This window comes from Meleagris gallopavo, chromosome 30, assembly GCF_000146605.3.
Source record: "Meleagris gallopavo isolate NT-WF06-2002-E0010 breed Aviagen turkey brand Nicholas breeding stock chromosome 30, Turkey_5.1, whole genome shotgun sequence".
Lineage (NCBI taxonomy): Eukaryota > Metazoa > Chordata > Aves > Galliformes > Phasianidae > Meleagris > Meleagris gallopavo.
Genome location: NC_015040.2, coordinates 3,419,810 through 3,437,569, shown reverse-complemented (window position 1 = coordinate 3,437,569; position 17,760 = coordinate 3,419,810). Strand labels below are relative to the sequence as shown.

At 43.6% G+C, this 17,760-nt stretch overlaps 1 protein-coding gene across 1 annotated transcript; it reads right to left on the bottom strand.

Annotated features, from left to right (window-relative positions):
* On the bottom strand, positions 1 to 17,760 carry COMP (cartilage oligomeric matrix protein). Its single transcript, XM_003213294.4, is given in 22 exon segments — positions 1 to 577; positions 725 to 864; positions 1,030 to 1,202; positions 1,337 to 1,533; positions 1,765 to 1,813; positions 2,021 to 2,199; positions 2,623 to 2,816; positions 3,254 to 3,306; positions 3,561 to 3,679; positions 4,872 to 5,031; positions 5,151 to 5,258; positions 5,447 to 5,551; positions 6,129 to 6,287; positions 6,433 to 6,510; positions 7,305 to 7,442; positions 8,702 to 8,874; positions 10,608 to 10,659; positions 13,021 to 13,106; positions 15,083 to 15,136; positions 15,139 to 15,330; positions 16,428 to 16,546; positions 17,654 to 17,760. Coding segments are annotated over 20 exon segments (2,283 nt in total). The 5' UTR covers positions 15,158 to 15,330; positions 16,428 to 16,546; positions 17,654 to 17,760; the 3' UTR covers positions 1 to 530.

The window sequence follows — 17,760 nt, the reverse complement described above, 5'->3', positions numbered from 1 at the left end:
GTCTATTAGAGTATTTATTATCCAACATTCCAGAACAAAGATACTCTCCCTAAAGTGCTTTTTCTTTTTTTTAATACTTTGTGAGCAACTTGGACATAGGCTGCTTTCTCTGACCCTTTCAGACCTGTGCTGGATTTGCTTGAGTAGGTCTTGAAAAAGATAACATTTATACTTGAGAGCCTTTGAGTAGGGGAAAAAAGTCCAGGGAATCATCCACACTAATCTTAGTCAAACAATTCAGCTACTGCAGTAGCTTCTCAGCACATCTTTCTCCATGTAGTGTAGAGAACAGCAGCACAGGCTTCGAGGCACACTTGACATCTGTGCTTCTGCTGTTCCAAGAGGATTTTGTAGCATTTACAGAAAAGTTGCTGTTGTAGAAAACATGCCAGATAGTGCAGTGACACTTGGTGCTGTGCAGAGTGCAGTGGTATATTACTTACAGTTCTTTATACAGTATACCAGAGGCAACAGTGGGGCAGCTGAGCACTTTTTTATAAGCAAATTTTGTTGGACATTTAAAACTCAGGCTAGTCTTGCTGAACTTTAAATGTTTCATAGTCTTCTGGAATAGTATCTAAGGAGATAAAAGTAAATATAGATTAGAAGTAGAAATGAAGAGTAGAATTAAGCTACTGCTTGATGTTCCCTATTCCAACCATAGATTAACTTGTTCAAGCAAAATGGCAACAACTTCTGTGTTTGACCTTCAAAATTAACTCACCATTGCAGCGGTAACGCAGGTTTGACCAAATGATGTTCTCTTGGGAGAAGCAGAAGACTCCCAGGCGCCCTCCTCGCATAGTTGTATCAAGGACAACTCCAGTGTCTGCTACAACCTCTGGGCCTTCATAGAAGCGAGCTCTAGAAGAGCACAAGCGCGTAGGACATGGAGACGAGATTGATGCGCTCACAGAAATGGTTCCCCAGTCACTCTCCCTCCTCTTTACCACAGAAGTACACTGGAGATGCTTGCTTTCCGTGCTGATCTCCCGCTCAGCCATACAAAGGAAGCTGTGAACCCCTTACCTGATGTATCCAACCTGAGGCCGATGCTGCAGGAACCAGCGGTACGACGTCTTGTCCTTCCAGCCAGAGTTGCGAGGGTCCTTCCACAGCAGCTTGACTTGGTCTGTGGTGTCCCCAGTGTGCCAGAGAGAATTGCGCAGGTACTCACCTGGGCCTGTTTTGGACTTCACTGCCTAATGTGGAGAAGAGTGGTGAAATGTGTGGATGAAGAGCTGACCGACCACAGCTGCTGCCCCACCGTGTGCATCAAAGCAGCACAGCTAAGACCAAAATCCATTGCTGACTTCTTTTTCAATGCTTTCTTTACCTTCAGTTGAATACCAGGTTCTGCGACTGCTCGGAAGGGGTTTGCCTGCCAGTATGTCTGCTCCATCTGCTTCCACATGACCACATAAAAGCTGGAACTGTCCTGGTAGCCAAATATGAAGCCAGCATAATCATCATCTGTGGCAGTGTTGACATGGAACGTGCCCTCAAAGTCCACTCCATTGAATGCTGTGTAACCTGTAGTTGGTAGGAAAGCAAACACTCTGCATTCTGAGGTAAAACACCGATCCATCTCTTTCCAGATTCAGATGGGGGTGGGAGACTTTACTAAGCTAAATCTGAAGACTCTGTTTACTACAATATTTTCCAGGAGTAAATGGAATCATTATGCAGTCTCTGAAATAGTTTTAAAAGCTGCGCTGCGAAGCGCACAATGATTTTTTAATAGGACAAAAATAAGTGCCTCACCTACAGCCAAGCCAGGATCGCTGTTCATGGTTTGGACAATTTCCATGCCCTGTGAAAGATGAACGTTGTCTAATTAGTATCTCCAACCCTCTTGTTAAATGAGCAGAGAAGTACACCAGAGGTAAGCCTCTATCTATGACCAGGGCATTATTGAACAGTGGCATTAGGCCTGCAAGCTTTTAATGAAAACTGCATCCCATTTTGTACAGGTTTGCTACCACCGTACTTGCTGTCCCGTTCTGGAGCAGTGTCCTACCTGGTTAAGGACAATCCAGTTGGGGTCAATCTGTGCATCACCCTCAGGGTCCAACACAACCGTCTGGAAAGCCCTGAAGTCTGTTAGTGTCACTTCTGCGTTCTCTGGGCACACATCAATTCTGTCAATCACCATGTCTCTGTCAAAGTCATCTTCACAAAGATTTCCTACACCGTCACCTGAGAGAGACAACAGAATAAGCAAGCTTTCAATTTCCCCTACCCTTTGCACCTAAGTTTTACTCAGCTAGCTTTTGGCTAGCACAGCTTAAGGTAGACATGTCTACACAAGGATAAGAGATGTTCAGAGCATTGCTGCACTCTTCCTTTTTGTTGGTAGCAAAGAAACCCTGACGCTTTATCTCCTGCTTGTAGGAATGCTATGAGTAGAAGCAGCACCTCACACTGTAGGTACTTCTGGAAGAGAACTTTTCCCAAATATAATTTTGATGTCAGTGTTATTGGCGATTGGAAAATGATGTAGAACTGTCTCGAGTCAGTACTGAGGAGGTCTTCCTTCCTGCCCATCTGAAGGTCAAACTCCTACATATTAGCCACTAGGAATGGAGAACCCTGCAGCTGATCTGCATGCATTTCCCTTACCATCCGAATCTTCTTGGCCAGGGTTAGGGACAAGCCGACAGTTGTCAGGGCCTGGAGGTTTCTCATCTGGAATCCCATCATTGTCATCATCATCATCACATTCATCTCCTAGTCCATCATTGTCTGTGTCCACCTGGGAGCTGTTAGGCACTGATGGGCAGTTATCTCTTGTATCTTGGTGGCCATCGCCATCACTGGTGAAGAAAATGCATACAGGTAAAGAGCATCCACTTACTTTTTTTTCCCCCCAGAAGCTTGCATGCCCTTTCTAGCAGCTGGGATCCTCTACAAGAACAGGGGTAGTTGGTGATTTTGGCCTTTTAATGTCTTGAGCTATTAGTTGCACAAACAGATAGATCAGAAATATCCCAGCTGTAGTCCACGAACAAATCTGTGGGGATAGCTAATGAAAAGCAAGCTGCTGTCAGCAAGCTTACAGCTGCTAGGCCTTGGGCTGTATTTCCAGGAGCAAGTTTTCTGAAGTTAGAAGAAAATTCCACCTCCTTTGTTTGAATAAAAAGACACAAATTAAGGCCAAACTGACTTGTCATGGTTACTGATGCATGCCTTCCATGCCTGTGTCCCCAGAATTCCATATAACCCAAGAATAATATTTGCAGTAAGATCTCACCTGTCCTGGTTGGTGTCACAGACATCTCCCACGAGATCATGATCAGTATCTTTCTGGGAAAATAAAGCAAGAATCATTTAAACATAGGTCAATGGGAGAATTGGGCTTTAAAGGAGAAAGAAGAGAGGGGCAGGCATTGTCGTTCAGATAGGAAACGGAGCTCACAAGAGTGGGAGAGTTCCTACACATTGTCCTGATGAATTTGAGTATCTGTCTTTCCAAACCTACTTCAGGCAGACGATGTAAGCACTGCCTTGAGTGAGAGAGAGAAAGCTGTAACACTGCAAAAGTGGAAGTGCTTCCTTACCTGGTCTGGGTTACTGACTGTTGGGCAGCTGTCGCAGATATCTCCTACTCCATCACCATCACTGTCTTTTTGATCAGGGTTAGGAACTCTTACACAGTTGTCCGTTGGATTTCGGATTCCTGTAAAACATGCAGAGAACCCATTAAGCCAATAGGGCTTTTCAGTATATGCAGCAAGATCTCTTTTGGATGTAAGAGATGACAGATGTTGAGGACGGTTGAATCTGTGCAATAAGGCAACGGTTTTGATTTGACGGAGGAAGGACATCAGCAACTGATCTGAAAACATACTTCAGACTGTATCCTCACAGATACTAAGCATGCTACTGTCCATACATGAACCTGAGAGGAAATGTCCCTAACTGCATTCCTTAGGAAGAGCTGAAGAACTGAGGAGTGTGACTCCAACCTGGAGCCATACCTGTGCAGGAATGAGCGGCCAAGAGGATGACGATGAAGCTGTCTGCGGTTCCCTAAACTATGACAGATTCTTTTTTCTCTAAACTAGACGTCTACATAATTAAAAAATAAGTCCAAGTTAACCTTGGCTATTTGACATGGAAGACTTAGACAGTGTCTTTTGAAGGCCTGAGACAGGAAAGGAACAATCTAATTGGTAAGCTGCATGACTTCACTTCCCACTTCTCTGCATTTACCTACTACACCAGCAAATCATGCCAGCAGGGAGCTACTTGGCAGGAAGTAGCAAGACCCAAACAGCACTAGATGCGCTGGAAATAATCTGTAAATAAATATGTATGTTTCAGGCCAGCAGCAATTGTGATTTTTGGCTTTTGAGAGCAGGCTTTGTGCAAATACAGCATCACTAGCTCACAGACTGTTTCTAAAGCCAGCCAGTGGTGGTGTTTTTTCTCCCAGAACGCAGCCCTGACACATACTGCACTGAGCCAGCAGCCTCTAACAACTTGGATAGCCCTACACTTCTTCACAAGTTGAAATCATAGCACAAAGTACTGTCCTTGTCCAGGCTGACATCAGTTGGTGTCGTACATCTTTCTGAAGCCTGAAACAAGTTTGACTTTAACTGCGTACAATAAAAGTGCTATGAAAAAATGTTAGCATCATCCTGAAGACAGAACTTTAACCCCTATGAGAACTGAACTCTGAAGGATACTGGCTTGACTGCTCATCTGGACATTTTAAAAACAGAAGTGTCCTTCATCCCAGCAGAAATAAGTTCTTCTCTTGCATAGCATAAGCCTCTGAGTGCTGGTACCTGTTATGAGGATCTATAGCTTCATGCTGACTAGCTGTCTTGTTCTTATATTGGCACAGCTGCAGCTGCTCTTACCATCTCCATCTATGTCATCGTCACACTCATCTCCTTTCCCATCACCATCAATGTCCCGCTGGTCATCGTTCTTCACTTGGCGACAGTTGTCACAGGCATCACCAAAGTTATCCTTGTCTGCATTGCGCTGGTCTGCATTGCGTGTGTACACACAGTTGTCCTGCAGGAGAGAGGGATTTGCTGAGGGCTCTCTGTATTCACATTAAAGCTGCAGGCAATTTGCTTTGCAGGACCTCTCAGTATATTTAGGTATGACAGAGTAAGTTGTAGAATTCAAACCTCGGCATTTAATATCCCATCTCCATCAGCATCATCATCACAGGCATCTCCAATTCCATCCCTGTCTGCATCCTCCTGGCCAGAGTTGGGGACAGTCATGCAGTTATCCTGAAAGGAAAGGAAGGATGAAGTGGCAGGGCACGTCATGGAACCTTTCTGAATTCTGCAGGCTGAGCAGGATTTCAGCAGCATCAAAGGCAGGGTGAGGCCTGCCCTCAAATAAGAATCACCCATTTCTGGCTCAGCATTCCCACCATGGAGTGTTTCTAACCAAATCTGTGAGAACTGCACCTTACCTTGCGGCACTTCTTGTCAGAGCAGCGCAGCTTTTCATCAGGGACTCCATCAATGTCTGTATCCTTCCCACAGATGTAGCCATTCCCTGCCCACCCCACAAGGCACTGGAAGAGAGCAGATAAACGAAACGAGGCTGCTGGTGAGTCCCCTCGTAGGGGTAACACCTTCAAAACTGAAGGCTTTGCATGAGAACCTGCAGGACACACTGCAAAGCCAGATACACAACGCTCCACGGGTGAAATGTCATCTGAAAGAGACCCTTCAGCTGAAAATGGCATTTTCAAGTAGTTCAAATACAAGCTCTCTGCTTGTTTCTAAGATCATAAGGACGGATGCATCAGCAGAACTTTGGATCAGGAGATTGAATGGTTTGTCTACTTTTTCAGCTGCGAGTAATGCTCCGAGACTTAAGATTTATAGTGCTTAAAACAATTAAAAACAAAACCAAAATAAAAACAGCAAGCAAACCCAAACTAACAGCGCAGAGAATCTGAGGTGTCAGGAGCAGTCCACTTCCCTGAGATCACCCAGAGATTGCCATAGCTCAGGTGTTAGCAGGGAGCAAGTCTGAGCCGACAAGGCATGCTCTCCAGGAGAGGGCAGTGGCAGACCCAGGAGAGCGAGCGCAGTGTAGGGGAAACGGCAGCGAACAGATCGCAGGGCAGGGGGTGGAGGCCTCACCGCACACGAGATGGACCCATCCCGCTCCACGATGCACTGTGCTTTCTCGTGGCATGGGCTGACTTCACCGTTAGGGCAGAGTCTCCCTGTCTGGCTCTTGCAGCCAGTGATTTGATCCCCAACAAAGCCAGGTTTACAAGCTCCACACTTGTAGGATCCCTGTAGGAAAAAGTAATAGGGAATTAACTATGAGTCTGGGCAAACCTTTCCTGTAACCTCTCCTCAGGAGCTGGATTGCCACAGTAAGAGAGGCCCCAGAACCCAGGGAAGGGGGATTTATGTGAGGCCTTTCATTAATACTTACCCGTGTGTTGATACAGATAGAATTTGGGACACAATTTCTGGCAGCACCTGTCTCACATTCATTGATGTCAGTGCAAACCTACCCAGGAAGAACAAAATAGGCATTAAGTTCACTCTTCAGCAGATATGATGTCAGGTTGCAGAATGAGGACATCACTAGATGCAGAAACAAAGCTCCCAACACACCTTACTGGCACTGAGAGCTCAAAGTTTTCCTTGAGACAAGACTGAGCCAAGTCCCAGAAACATTCCTGGCCCCAAGCAAGGTGTCCACCCTCTAGAGGGTCACCAGAGATTTTAGCCTGATGAAATAGCTTAGCTCTGAGCTGAGCTGTCAGCGTATCTGCTTACTGTAAAAGGATAGAAGAGAGTAAGTGGAGCAAGAAGGTCACAGACTGTGTCCTACGTCCAGCTAGCAGCTCTCTAAATAACACAAGCTGCAAGCCATTCTTGCTTTTGTCAATATATTCTTATATACCATGGTAAGACTAGGTGTTAGTTTTTCTTTGTTTTTTGAATTTTAATCTGTCTATACAAGGAGGAGCTGGGTACCAACTAGCTGCATCAACTCTTCCGTGTCCTGGTATGAGGGATTCCTCAGGCTGGATTCACAGCCTCAAATCTGCCATAGACATGGCATTCTGACCAGCATAAATTCAGCAGCATTCAGATCTAAGAGTGGAGTGCTTCGCTGCTGACGTGCTAGGACAACCCTGGCAGCTCTTTCCTGTCACTGCATCAGCCTTACCACCAATATGACAATTATCTGTAGTTCCCTCCAATTTCTCTGAGGGCTCCAAGACCCTTGAATTAATTACAGTAACAGAGGGGAAAGAGCCAGTGGTTTCTGAAGGAGGAGTTTCTGTGCCTTACCTGTTTGTTGGCCCTGGCATAAGCTAGGCCAACTCCTTCGACCATTTGCCCAGTGAAGCCAGGAGGGCACGGATCGCAGCGGAAGCCAGGAGCAGTGTTAATGCACTGGACCTTTGGGAAGCAGGGGTTTGCACTGCACTGTAAACAAGAAAAAAGTTGTACAGAACTGAGACAGATCGCTCAGGGCCAGTTGTGAAGGCAGTTCCCAAAGCAGGCCTTGCTGGGTAAGATCCAGCTATTGTGCTTTTATTTCCTAAGAACAAAACAAAAATGCATAGAAGTTGCTGGCTTTCCTTACAAGTGGAAAATGCAGCTTCCCAGCCTCAGTTGTTCATTTCTCAGTATGTGCAGACAAGTAAAACAAATAAAATTTCAAGACTAATTCTTTGTAGGTGACATCAATTGCCCAAGCAAAGCGCTGGCTTCACTTCACACTTTTCTTCCTGACAGTCTCTGAATCCAGAGAACTGGGTAATTTCTTAAACTGGCTTTGAAAAACAACAACAGTTGTTTGTTTACTACTCTGGGAAGCAATTATCCTTCCAAAGTTGATATTGCTGCTTGCTTTATTCCTCCAACACGTTATTATTTTCACTGAATTCTTATGCTCTGTGCTAGCAGATGCTTTCCATTAATACAGCACTTTCCACATTTTGGTGGCTAACAGATTATCATCAGCTTCAAAAATGTCTCATGAACCTTTTTAGCTTCAGCAGGTCTTTAAACTGCTATAAATGCCATAGAGGTGGTATGGCTTTGTAAGACGTTTACAGTTACCTGCTGGACTAATAGTGGAGAATAAGACTACAACTTGGGAACCACAGAACTAAGGAATCATCTGGACACAGAAAATTAATGGCTGAGTAAAGCTTTGAATACAGACAAAATAAACATGATTAAATACCACACTTAATATAAAAGAAGAAAAAAGTGAAACAGTATCTGCCTGGCAAGGCTTAATTTCAAGGCAGAAATGAAGCAATACACGTGGTGTGCTAAGATTTACTGTATAAAGGAGTATTTGGATAGCATTTGATTCTGTTCCACACATAATAAATCTTATCTCTAACAACTCATCAGCCACTAGCTCAAAAGATTTTAAGGCCAAAGGGGATTTTTTTAGTATTCCAAAATCACCTTTCCGCAACCAAAAGATTTATTTTATTTGAGTCTGTCTTTTTTTAGAAAATAAATGCCTTGCTGTACTGGATATAAAATCAACGTGGACTGAGGCAGGGTGAGGAACAGGCTTTGTTCCACTGAAATGATGTTTCTGTCGAACTTCAGCTCCTAGGGGAATTGCAAGACTTTTCTTTACAGCCACAAGATGAACTCGCAGCACTTCAAGGAAAGCGAGACCATTTTGTAACTGCCAGCCCATCCTCCTTGTCTCTTACCTCATTGATATCTGTGCACTGGGACCCATTCCCTGAATAGCCTGGGGGACAGGGTCCGCAGCGGAAGCCAGTGCTGGTCTCAGTGCAGGCCACTCCAGGGAAGCAGGGGTTTGGGACACATCTGTTAAACTGTGTCACAGTGATGACGGGGCCTGTTGCTTCAGTGTGTATGCCTAGAGGACAAAAGGAAGACGAAGGAAGGAGTTATCTTTGCCAGGCCCTATCCAAAGCTGGTCCCGTTGTCTCAGGAGATTTCAGTGTGTCTCATCCACAGGACATTTCCTTGTAGCTTCTTAAGAGTTAAGCAGCTGTAGCTCTGCTTTGCAAACAGAGAAAAGGGAAGCCAGAAGCAGCAGCTGGACTGATCTCTGAGTCAGAGCAGACCAAAATAAATTAATTAATCCCGAAATCTTCCCTTCTATCCCAAAACTCCTGTCGTGCTGCCCTCCTTTTCGTGTAATGCCTTTGCTTTTGGAGTTCCACAGAGAACAGTTCTCTCCCTGGTTCCTCTACATCTACATCCCACTGGAAGCACAGACCCAGACACCTGGCTAAAGCACAACCCACACAGCACAGGCTGAAGTCTGGGAAGTGCTGCAGAGGGCTGGAAGCCAAAACTTCACTGAAGGCTAACTCAGGACTGTGAATAAACTTTCTAGAAGCTGGAGTTGTCACTAATCTCCCACATCACTGCCCTAGGGGACTTTTTCCTTCTGCTTTCTCTAGCTTAATAGCCTGATTTTAAAAATCCGAAACAAACAAACAAAAAAACCAACATTCTATATTAGCACCAATAAAATCTTCACTAAAACAGAGGCTTTCTCTCTTAATGCTTCTCTTTCTGAGAAATAACAAGAGAAGCACATATAAGTGCTGTGAGCCACATCGTTCAATGCATGATGAAAAGCAGCTCCAATTCTACAGCAAGAAGAACAGGGAAGAACACACAGCACAAAACCAAGTGGGGAAGTCAGAGATCAAGTAACAGAGAGAAAGTTCAAGACAGTTTTATGAGTGAGTTACTAAAACAATTGGTGTGGATGAATACATTTCTGCACTACAGGTCCCAGAAGCTTTGGCTAATCTCTTTTCCAGCAAAAGTACAATCTCTCCAAATGCAGAAACAGTTATTGCTCCGCCCTTCAAATGTACTGGCAAATAACAGAGCACCTCCACGAACCATGCTTTCTGAAGGCCAGACAGATTGGAAGTAAGTTCCAGTCCAGAAAAACCATTTAGTGAGGGGCAGAGGGCAAGATGTACATGGGAGGATTTATGACCCTGCTTCCTGAATCCTCTGTGAACACCCTTTTTGCTTGGAAGGTGACAACATTAGATGGAACGAGTAGCAGAGCAGTGCCTCTTGGGGGTGATGTTCTCTTCCATTCTCAGCTCAAGAGTAGCCAACTGCATCCCACAGGACAGCCGGTGTGCATTCCCAGGCAATCCTAACATAGGCCCTGGGCTGGGTTATTAAGAAATGTGGTTGGGCAGCTTTCTGCACTAGAACACAGCTACCCTGAGAAGCACAGCATTGCATGTCACAGAACCGTTAACAAAGTTTATTTTAGAAACTGTGGACGTGAGCAAGCGCAGAAGATTTGCTGGAAAGATACGAGATTTTTCATGCTACTTCTGCACTCATGCTCAGCAAAGGGGTAATAACTTCCACTGCCACCGAACCATGAGAACAGCATGGATCACTGGTCCGTGTGTGCAGAATGCCCTGGGGGAAAAAAAAGCATCACTAACACCAAGTATTACTCTCTGACACTCGGGTAGCTGTGAAACAAGCTAATTCCTTAGGGCAGATGGTCACATATGGCATTTTAGTACTTGTTTGGACACAAAGGTATGAAGCACATGGAGGAAGCAGCTGAATATAGGGCTCAACTCAGTAACTCACCACAGGCATCACACTCCATGACTGTGTTCTTCAGGAATGTTATCTCCTTAATCTAGAAGAAAACAAGAATCACCACTTGGCCAAAGGCTGAGTTTTGCTGCCACGCAAGCTAATGGTCCCACTGTCAGAAAACAGGGTGTCTGACAGTGCACAACTGCTTACAAACAAATCAATTCTTACCCCTAAGTCTATGTTGTAGACACTGTGGAAGCTGAGGTGGCTTGTTCTCCTTACTGGAGTATTCCTACAGGCTAACTAGATAATACTATTTTATTACGAAACACACAAAGAAGTGCCATGGACAAAAAGGAATCTGCTTTACTTGTGTCTTCTTCTCTAGAAGATGCTGAATTACCAGTTGTAGAGAGGTCTGCATTATTTAGGATTAGAGGGAATGTTCTCAAGTTGCGCCAGGGGAGATTCACGTTGGATGTTAGGAAAAATTTCTTCTCTAAAAGAGTGGTCTGGGATGGGCTGCCCAAGGGACTGGTTGAGTCATCATCTCTGGAAGTGTTCGGGAAACATTTAGATGTGGTACTGAGGGCCACATTTTAATGGGGAAATATTGGTGGTAGATAGACAGTTGGACTGGATGACCTTGGAGGTCTTTTCCAACCTTAGTGATTCTATGACTCTGTGATCTGCAGCTCAGACACTGTATAGACAAAGTCAGGAAAAGGATCTCCTGTGTGCCACTTCTGCAAAAACACAGGTCACCTCTGACCTCATTTATACCATTTTTTGGCCCTAATGCCCTCGCCATAGAGACATTTTGAACCTACTCACAAACGTTCCTTATTCCAGACTTCATCTGTTCTCCTCTAGCCTCCTATTCCTTCAAGCTTTCTTCAACAAAGAGACAAACTGTCGCATTGGCAGTGAAAAGATGCTGTTGGAATTTGGGACAGGCAAAAATAAGCAAAAATGTTCATGACTGTAGCATCTTAGACAGAAACCCTAGCAGGCTTCTTTCCTGAAAAAGCCTTATTGGCTTTTGACAGCCGGTGCTCAGGCACGGTGTGTGACCAGCCTTACATGCCCTATGGACTTCGTGTTTCCACTATTAAAGACGTTTCACTTTGTACTTGGATAAAATCATCTGCTCATGTCTCTCTGCCAGCTTCCACATAGAGCAGCAAGATTTCATTCTATGTTAGACTCTCTCTTTCCTCCAACGTGGTCAGGGTGATGTATTTTGAACAGTTAATGCAGAAGTATGCCTAACCCAAATCCCCTGAATATGTCCCATTAGGAGTGGGTGACAGAACGCAGAGATGTTGGAGAGCTGCTAATGAATATCAGAGCTTCCTTTGTGCTGAGAATTCTTCAGCCTTTGGCTCAGGAGACGAGACCTGGGCTTTTATTACTACGTCTTTTGCTGTCCTGACTGCCAACATCTCTAGATGATGAATCAAGAAAAAGTAAGTTTTAGAAAATCTTTGCACAAATTAAGACTTTATGAACTGCCTCCTGGCTTTCCAGTGACATGTGTCAGTTTGTCTCCTCAGGAAGAGTTTTCTTGAAAGTGCTATTTAAAAAAAGCCCATGGATTTAAAAAAAAAAAAAAGTAGGTGGCAAGAGTGAGAGAAAGAACAAATAGAAAATCTATATGGAGTGTAAGCACTAAGCTGGAAGGGAACACTGGAAATCATTGCTCCAGGCTGCCAGGAACCATGTCTGACCTGATTCCTAGTAAACACTGGGTATTTATGCAGAAGCCTGAAATTTGAGAGTAACTCAATGCAACAGATGTTTTTGCAGATTACAGGCCGCCCAGTTTGCACTGGCACACAGATCTGTCTGCCATTCCAATTAGCTGGCAGGCCAAAGCTGCTGCCCTCAGCTCCCAGAATGGATAAAGGGAGAACGGAACCTTTTTCTATACCTAAAAGAGTTGACCAGACAAACCACCATCTCCTCGTTAAAATGGGAAGGGATCTGAGCACCCAAGAAGTTCCAAATTCCCTAAGAAAATACCAGAGCCAGAAAGGCTTAGGATTAAAACAACAAGAGGAAAGTGAATACAGGGCTTGTTTAGACTCCATATGATTTTCCTTTCCAGGACCCTAATGGACAGATGAAAGGTCTTTTCCACCTTCCAAGTTATTGATTTCAAGTGCCCACAAAACCAGGAAAAACTGACTTGTTTTTCCAGTTAAATACACATCTACTGTGTCTCTCTCTTTTTTTTTTTTAAGAGTTCATTCTCTGTGTACACTGCTTTTCAGCAGACATAGTTCCAAGCAGTAGAATCAGATGAATCTACTTTTTCTCAGAACAACAGACCTAACTGTGAGACCACCTCTTGACCCTGGTGTTCAGGGCAATAATTCTATCACCCAACACAGGCCTCCTCGTCCCAGAACTCAGCATTAAGGCAGAAGACTCAGTGACTGATCCCTTTCTCACCTACCTGCTGTTTCAACAAGTCTCGAACTTCCATTAACACACGGTTCGTTTCTCTCATCTCTTCCAGCATTTCAGGCCCAACTTCAATTCCTACCAAGACACAGTGGTTGGGAAAAACAAGAAAAACACAGAAGAGCTATTAGCAGTACAAATCAACCGATATCATTAACTTCTATTTAATATTAAAGACACAGAACCCTCCACACCAGTTTCTCCCAGTTCCTAACTGGAAGCTTGCTTGGAAGTAATAAAGACTTGCACACAGGCAAGGATTTGCTCTTGGCAGTGATAATCAGCCAAGCTTGTCACTCAGGTAACAGCTACCTCTCAGCAAACAAATTGTCCTGGCAGCCAGTTGTGGTAGCTGTTAATCTGGCATAGTCTGAGCAGTTCACACGTTGGAAGCCTTTGCTGCCAAAAGAAGCAAATTAATAATTCAGTGCTGTGAAAGTTACTCTGAAAGGCACAGGTAAATCAAAGCTCTTTGCTGAGTCTATCCCAAATGTGCTGCCAAGCACCGAATGTGGAAAACTAGCACCTCAGCTGTTACATAGCCTGTTCTCGAGGTTCAGACTTCTTGCTGCACAGAGCTGGGTTCATTTTGGGTAGTTTCAGATTGCTTTGCAGTGGCTTTGGGACACAAAAGGTACATCTGCATCCATGCATGAGTTTTCCTTCTCAGGTAGTAGATTGTAGACTTGCCTCATCTACTGAGCATGCTGAACATCTAGACTATGCTCTTCATCTTAGCTCTGAAAGAATGAATGGAAGTTGCTTACTGTTTCTAAAAATATATATGAAAATATGAATAATTTAAAAACAACTGGACAGAAAGTTCAACTCTGGCATTCTCCTGACTGCCGTGAGAAAGTACAGCCTTGTTTCTCAAAGCTTTCCTAGATTAATTAATCTATTAACAGACGTCACACCTTGCCTACAGTGTAAGCAAATCTTTATGAAGACTGGAATAGCAGTGTCTTCTATTAAACGAGGCAAGCAAGCAGGGGAAAATTAGCTGGAGTTGAGGGTCTGCTTCTTCCAAGCATGAAGAATGTGCCAGCACCAGAGGCAGCGTGTCAGCCCATGCTGCTGAGGACAACTCAGGTGATAAATGAGCCTGAAAGCCTCGTGGGTTTCCCTGCACAGAACCAAGAGGACTTGATGAATATTTGTACCTTCTCCAGTACTTTTTGGTTTGGGAACTAAGTTGAAAGCACTGCAAATTCTAAGATAGAGTGAATGAAAATGACATTTCTTATTTTACTGAAAACAAGGAGCTTGCACATAATTTGAACTTCAAAAAGGAGTTTTGAATAAGCTCTATATCAAGACTTCAGACAGCCTTGTTATTTTTGTTATGGAAGAATTTTCCATTCCTAATAGCAAGATATATCTCAAAATAAGTGTTTTTTTGATGTGTTTTAAGTTTCAAATTCACAATTATGAGTCAACCACTCAGGAGCAATTCCCAAACTAAATCTATGCACTTGCAGACATTTCTGTTACCACGCATCTTTCTCTATGGGCTCATTCTCTTTCCACCAGCACGCATTTGATTCTCCTGGTACAGTTCTTGAGGCTGAACGTCCCCTAACAGGCTGTTCAGAGAAGTGGAACTTCTGTAATGAATTAGGCTGAACTAAGCATGGCTAAGTTCCTAGAAGTTAGGGCTACTCTAAGCTCTAGATGCACAAGCAGAAAGGATGTCCTGCTACAGGACATCCTGCATGAGCTATTTTCCTAATCGCATGCAAAATGCAGATTAATATAAATTGTCTCTTGTAGGTCGTGACAGTACACAACACTGCCATTTGCCCCAAGATAAATGCTTTTCTTAAAAATACATCACTAATCAGGCAGGAAAAAGGAGGAAAATCTAAAACTGGACATTTACAGTTTGGCTTCAAGTTTCATACAAGACTACGAAATCCCTGAACACTGCTTTCAGGCTCCAGCAGATGCAGCTGAAATGTTGCCTTCTTGCTCATTCCCTGCTGCAAAACAGAATATTGAGAGCAGTCTAGAAAATAGAGTCCAGAAAATATACCGAAAATGAGAATTCTTACCTGCTCTTCTCTGCTGACATGATGAAAAAGGACAAGAGAGGCAGAGGAGAAAACAAAGGCTAGAGCTGAAATCATCTTTGAATCTCCACGCAGTGTGGATGTATGAGCTTCTCTTGCAACTACTTTTTAACCTGCAGGTTTGCCTCTGCTCCCCATTAGTATCTGTGGTTTCCTATTTATGAAGTTGCATTCCTTCCTCTGAAGTTCTTATTCTCTGATGCTGGACGACGGGTGGACGTCATTTCTGGCTGCCAGTCCACAGAGAACGTTACAAAAGTAAACAATATGAGAAACTCATCAGGAGAGTAGTTTAATTTTTTTTTTTTTTAGATCGGCTTGCACCAAAATAGGTCAGAAAATTCCAGAATTAAATGGATTTTTTTTGGATCAAGGTTTTTATTTCTTCTTCACGGACACAGGACAGACGGATGATTCATATCCCTATCCCTCACAGACTTTCCTTCTAAAACTACTCACAAGATCACAAAAGCTATGAGACATCTGGACCCCAGTGGAGTTTCAGAACAGGCTCTCAGAACACCCCAAGGCAGTTTTACCACTCACGCTTGAGGTAGAATTATTGAGTCATCTTCCAAAGAGGGGCTATCACACCATTTTCAGTAAGGGATCTGGCGAACAGACCGGTCCTTAGAGGCTGACATTCTCATCCCCCCCCTACCCAGGCTTGTCTAAGAGAAGGATGCAGTGCAGAGGTGACGGCATGAAAGGAAGGGAGACTGTGCTGCTTCTTGTCTGTGAAAGAAGGAGTCTCAGTCCAGCAGTTTCCCTCAGTCAGTCTAAATCCAGCACTTTCCACCAGAAGACACAGAGAAGATTGAGAAATCCATCCAGGGCAGCCAAAGAAAATTCGCCCCCTAAAAATCTTAAAGCTATTACATGAAGGGAACTGCAAGTTAAACCATGGCCTGTCAAAAAGGTGAGCCTGTAGAGCAGTGAAATTCTTGATCACACATTCTCACTGTTTGATTATGAAATCTATTAGTATGCTGATCATCCAAAATCCTTGGGGACACCACAGACAGGAAAGCCCCAGAGAACAGTAGGTCAGTCTTTAAAGTGTTATAGAAGCAGAATATTTGGATATTGACAGAAGGTTTTTGGCTTCAGACCTCCCATATTCAGGAAGAATTTCCCATCCCTGTGGCTATGCACAATTCTTGAAGGTAACTGTGTAGTCCTGTAGGCACTACTGAGCATGTGTGTTCAGCACAGTATGCAGACAAGTGTTTGTTTTATATTACAGGAATGCTGCAGCAAGCAGATTTTACATTTTCTCACAGCAAGTAAATTTCTACTAAACATTAAGTTAGTTTGCCTACATTACCTAAGTGGCATTTCCATGATTCTGCTTGTCTGGAACATTTCACCTCATGTTATGTACAGCAAATGACTTTTTGTTCTGAACCCAAAGATCAAATCAACCACGTAGGTTTATTTCTTGTGCTAAGAAGAAGAAAAAAAAAAAGGAACCATTTAATAAGAGCACATAAAATATGAATACATTTTCTGCTATCCAAGTGGAGTATTACCTGATGGTATCAAGACATAGAACCAAACAAACCTACATTCAAAAAGCCTTAAACTCAGACACCTAATAAAAATGCTGCTTGAAAGCCCATTATCTAAATAACTGGATACTTCTATGTTTCTAAGCCTTCAGAGGCCAAAAAAAGGAAACCATTTTTTCAGCAGAGGTGGTGAGCTGCCTAGAAACAACCATTTTTGAGGCCATGTGCAGCTAGCTTGTAAAACAACGTGACCCCCAGCCAGCAAGGGAGCAGTGCTTGTGTCCAGAAAGAGCTGCGTCAAGAGGAGACGTGATTCTCCTGCACAGAGCTCAGCCTTTTTCTGAACACTTTCAGCTGCTCAGAATCACAAACCCTGTTGCAATACTATAAATTGGTGACCACGTTATGTGTAAAATTCACAAATTTTTAAGTTATGCCCATTATTCAGCATTCAAACTAACTCACAGTCAGCACGCAGAGAAGTTAGGCTATTTTCTTTGATTTTACTATGGACTGAAGAAATTCAAATAACTGGCAGAAAAAGAAGAAGGCTCCCAAACCCTTCAAGTCACTGTGAAGGATGAATGGTAAACAGAGAATCTCACTCTTTCAAATACATTGTATGGACAAGTTGCAAGTCAAAGGATTTAAAACATTAAGGGCTACCAGCAGAGACACTGGCTGTCTTCATAGGGAGGCAAAAGAGAACTTAGGTGACATGGACAATCTGCAAGCTCATCACCATCTGTTTTCCCTTCCAAAAGTCACTTATGATTAATTTATTAGTGGAGGCTGCAGATTAAACTGAACACATGAAGCATGTTACCTCTACATCTCCCTGCTGATGGGTTACAGCACAAGACAGAAACTGTTTGTACTTAGAAGCTGCAAGTCCTCAAACTCAGTGATGTCAGGAATATTCACTGCTGAGAAATGACATCAGTTTTCCTCAGCAACACTCAGTGTGGGACAGTATGGTGACAAAATAGTGCTTATTGATCACTTACTCTAAGTGAACTGAACCAAGGCATATTATACTTACACTACGCTAATGATAACTGATGTCTTCTGCGTATGAAGGCAGCCATCAGTGTATCTTTACGTCCTAGAAACCTGAAGTCACTTCTCTTTATTCTGCAGCAGATTCTG